The sequence below is a fragment of the Opisthorchis viverrini genome (genome assembly GCF_000715545.1).
Source record: "Opisthorchis viverrini unplaced genomic scaffold opera_v5_495, whole genome shotgun sequence".
NCBI lineage: Eukaryota > Metazoa > Platyhelminthes > Trematoda > Opisthorchiida > Opisthorchiidae > Opisthorchis > Opisthorchis viverrini.
This window is the reverse complement of record NW_008752150.1, coordinates 215,541-219,926: the sequence shown is the minus strand read 5'-3', so window position 1 is coordinate 219,926 and position 4,386 is coordinate 215,541. Positions and strand designations below refer to the sequence as shown.

Below are 4,386 nucleotides of genomic sequence, written 5' to 3'. Positions count from 1 at the left end.
AGCACTGAAGAAATGAAGTTTTAATAAAGAGGCCAGGCCGAAGTTCTCAAATGTATGAATTTCTAATGATCCGTATGTCTGCTCCATCAAAGGTGTTTAGAAATCGGCTTTTGGTCGCAAAATTGTCCCAATATGACGAGCACTGAAGAAATGAAGTTTTAATAAAAATCTGAGGCCGAAGTTCTCAAATGTATGAATTTCTAATGATCCGTATGTCTGCTCCATCAAAGGTGTTTAGAAATCGGCTTTTGGGGAGATCGCAAAATTCAATCCACCATTTGTGATTCAAAGAGGAAAGCCTGAAGTTCGTAGCATTGTCGAACTGAGAAAAATTCGTTCAAAAAAGTCACTGCATCTGAAACCAGGACTTTCCTCTCGATCAGTCAACTCATTAGCATTTTGCACGAACCGGGGCATGTGACGCTCTGCAACCAGGATGTAGGTTTATAATCTGGAGTCGAAGTGAGATGAACCATTGTTACAAACCTAACGACTGATTTGAGAGATAGTTGACGTACTTATGAACAATGTGCTGACTCTGACGGCATGTAAGTTAGTGGAGAAGCACATCCGCACTGACTGACAATGTACCCGTCATGAAAGATACAGAAGAATCGTCTTAAATTAATATTTAAAAAAACAGGTGACACAACAGTTGTACGTTGTACTTATCGTTACGCTCACGAAATACAGAAACAAAAAAAGGTACCTAGGTGCTGTTAAGGCTTCATTAAGTCTGACATCCGGTGGGTACATTCCGAGACGATGTATCACTTGCGATACTTATGTCTGGAGGACAGGAATAGAAAACCTAGAATTATCTAGCAACGACAAACGAAAGACTAGGTGGATGATTGTGGACAATCAGGGTGGGCAAGTTCCATTTAACATCTGATTTCCATGGACGGCCCGCGTGCGATCCCCTCTTCCAACATTAGTCGCACAACGTGCATTCCCGGAGCGCGTGCTAGCCGGAGGATCACACTCACCAAAGCCCAGTTGTGGATTGACGCCCGTTGGTGGGACACCATTCGTCCCATTTCCGTTCCCAGAAACATGACTTGTCTGTGGAGCAGCGTGGTGACTCGTGTTCAACTCAAGCAACTGTAACTGTCGTAAATTCCCAGATTCCGACAACCACTGACGAAAGCGCTGGTCAACAAGAGTTCCAAACAGTTGACGTTGTTCCGCTGTTAGGTGTGCATTCTAAAGGCAAATAAAAACATAGACTTGACTATTTTGCAATAATTCTTGTGGCGCACTCTGAAAAGACTCCCAGAAGTCGTTTTTTGAGCTTACAAACACGGATGAGTTTGGACCGTCTTGTGCTGGTAATTTTTATAATCCTATGGCCTACTTTTATGCAAAGGCACAGGAAAAGGACAAGGGATGAATCAGCTAGTACAGGAGTTTTAAAAAATAGCGCTGAGGACTTGCAAACAATGTTGAACGGCTGAATAACAAGCCGACTAGGGAATGCAAGGATACACGTCGCGACAAAACCGAATGACCGCAATGTTTTCCCAGGAGTCAGTGTTTGTTGAGCCGTAAGAGGTTGAAAATTTTACTGGTAAAATGGTAGATCTGGAAAATTCCCAATGGGTGAACAGAAACTAGAGGTGGCCTGGACGATTACTAATGTGTTCAGTGTCGAATTCCTTGCACAGCTCTTTGCCCAGCCCTGTGCTGAGTGGACGCGACCGAGAGGTGAACAATGTATGAACTGGCAACGAAGTACGAAACTAACGAGTGAACTTGGTCGACTGGGCAACTGCCGCCTCCCTTGGACTCAAATCGCCAGTGGTTATTGACATTGGTAGAAATGGCCCAACTGCGCAATCAGTGGCGCTCGTGCATCAAAGCCATTGCCTTCAACGCGTAGCTAGCCAATTTCCGAACAACTGAGCATGCCCTTCGCCTCCAAGGCTTGGTTTTGTATTCCACTTTCCCGTTTTCCGGTAATCGAAACTGTAGCAGCTGGAACCAATGTGCCTATGGCACACGGTTTATAGCTGATAAATTGAATTGAACCTGAGGCTTTTCCGCACGTAAATAATTTCTATTAAACGATAAATAAACCACATAAAATGTGTACCTTTTGGGTGAGTGCCTACCATCCTTTATCTTGTCTACATGTGTGCCCGTACTTAATCCCTCGCATTTCGGGAATAGAGAACTTATTACTGCCTGTGCATTACAAAGCAGAGCATGACGACATAAAACCTATAATACCAGTGGTTGCCGGAATACGCCAATTCGTACCAACCGGAAGTCGAACCCCACTTATCAGTTAGGATGGAATGTCATCCAGGGATCAGTCTAAGCTGTTGTGTCTAGCTGAGCTACGATCATGCAGCATTCAAGCTCGTGGGGAAACACCCAACAAATGACCAAATCGATTGCGCCGTAGTACTGGAGTCAAACAATATTTGCATAATAGCGTTGTAACTCGGCCAACTCCACGCGGCGGAACAGAAAGCAGTTCTTGGCGGGGTGAGGGGTGTACATCTGGACGCTGTCTTGCAAATATGCTGCCTCCTGCCCAGTTGTGACAGTAATAAATGTTTCAATGTACGGCGGTATGCGAAACTTTCGAGTACCGGTGGTTGCCTGTAATCTGCTCATTCCGCAGGCTAAGAAGGCAGCCCAAATCAGCAGTCTTTGACGGAAAATGACTTTTGTGACGTTCATCATCATCCTCAGAGACAGGAGCATCAGTGTTGACAGCGATGCTTCACTGACGTACAACCACAATATGTGACAAGTGCATGCGCCGTGTGATTCTGTTGTTCAAGGCCACCTACAAGGAATTTTTATTCATCGTTAGCCATGAAATAGTTCCAATGCTGACTCCAACAGACGGAGGATTGAGCTCGAAATAAGCAGTATTCATCCTGAAACCATCTAACCCTGGTATACTTCTTTCCTTGCTTAGGAGAGCATAGAATATTTGCTTCTTCGGAGAAAGCATTATTGTCTCACAGAGTAGCAATGATACTATCAAAAGTCATATTAAATGTAGCAAACCAGACGGTTGTGACGGGCGATAGACTGTACTATGTCTAAGTGAATCCGGAAGGGAAAATTTGTAAACATCCTAAATGAGATGAAGAATACGAAAACCATGTAGTTGTTTAGAGACAAAGATCCAGCCATTATGCAATACGTGAGTCCAACGACAAGAAGTGAGTGAAGCACATACAATTGGTTTAGATCACCTTTAAAGCTGAAATCGAGGCTCGTGTTTCTGGTCTGAAGAGTGCACGATTCAACTTCGATGTTGGTATTACGGTTATTTGAGCCCGTGCGACTCTGCTTAGGCAGTCGGTAGCTCTGCTTCACTAGAATGCCAGGGCTAAATGACGAACGAGTAGGCCATGAACAATCTACTTAGTTACTGGGATACATTGTTCAATAAGGGTAATACAACATTCCTTACAGCGATATGATGCGGCCACTTTCGGTAGATAGCAGCGCGCTGTCGGAGTGCGTTGACGTAGGCTGGTGGCAAGGGGATCGGTAATCTGAGCTTTACCATTTCAAGATAGTCCTTCAGGCCGCCACCTTCAGAGTCGTTGAAGAACCGATGCGTGTCTGTTATTAGGCATGCGCTCAGGTCAAAAATGTCGCTAGATGGACGGGCAGACCTGTCACCTGCATGTTCGGGATTGTCATGCAATGTTCCGGTACCTAGGATCTCCGACTTCGTGGGTAACAGCCAAGGTATATTGAACGGGTAGAAGTGTGCTGGGTGCATTAAGTCCCAGCATCGCCCGCGACCTGGAAGAAGCACCCCGTTGGCCTGATCGGTGTGACTAACATCTTGACCTACAATAATAAAGACACGATGCGGTCAAGTAGTGCGCTGCAGTGAGAGGGTAATGGTTAGTACGAAAAGGCATCGCACCAGTCAATTACCAAGCAAACGTTTGGGTACCTGTCACCACAACTAAGGAACGCGCGTCTTAGGAAAAAGGATGAAAACTTGTGTGAGAGATGAAATTTATGAAAAATCCTGAATATAGAATCATTCACTGGACGACTCAAGGCTACCTAGCACCTGTTAACAGCAAGTTGACCGTTGAAAACAAATTTAGGTGAGTGAACGTCAGTAAACTGTCTCTGCCCAGCGACTTAAGCTGAAAGTCGTCTGAAACAACAATCTGGAATGCTGATTCAGGGTTGTTTCATTGGTTGCGATCCGACCGTGAAGTATGGTGGACACAGAAAGTCAAAGAAATGGAAGAGGCCCAGAAAGCCGGTAATGCCCGGAGATTATTTCAGTTGATCCGTGCGACCGGTCCCCGGAAACCACCTGTGAGTGAAAGCATCAAGCATCAGAATGGAACGACCATCTCTAATAAGGAGGAACGCCTTGACCGGTGG

At 45.2% G+C, this 4,386-nt stretch overlaps 1 protein-coding gene across 1 annotated transcript in view; it reads right to left on the bottom strand.

Moving 5' to 3' along the window:
- Window positions 1-633: 633 nt before the first annotated feature.
- The window catches only part of T265_11384 (hypothetical protein), a gene marked incomplete at both ends in the record, with an annotated part of 17,428 nt that continues 13,675 nt past the window's right edge, over window positions 634-4,386 (bottom strand). Inside the window, 2 exons of the mRNA XM_009178023.1 lie at window positions 634-1,206; window positions 3,440-3,828. Of these exons, the coding sequence (XP_009176287.1) occupies window positions 865-1,206; window positions 3,440-3,828 (731 nt within the window). The remainder of the gene's footprint in view (window positions 1,207-3,439; window positions 3,829-4,386) is intronic.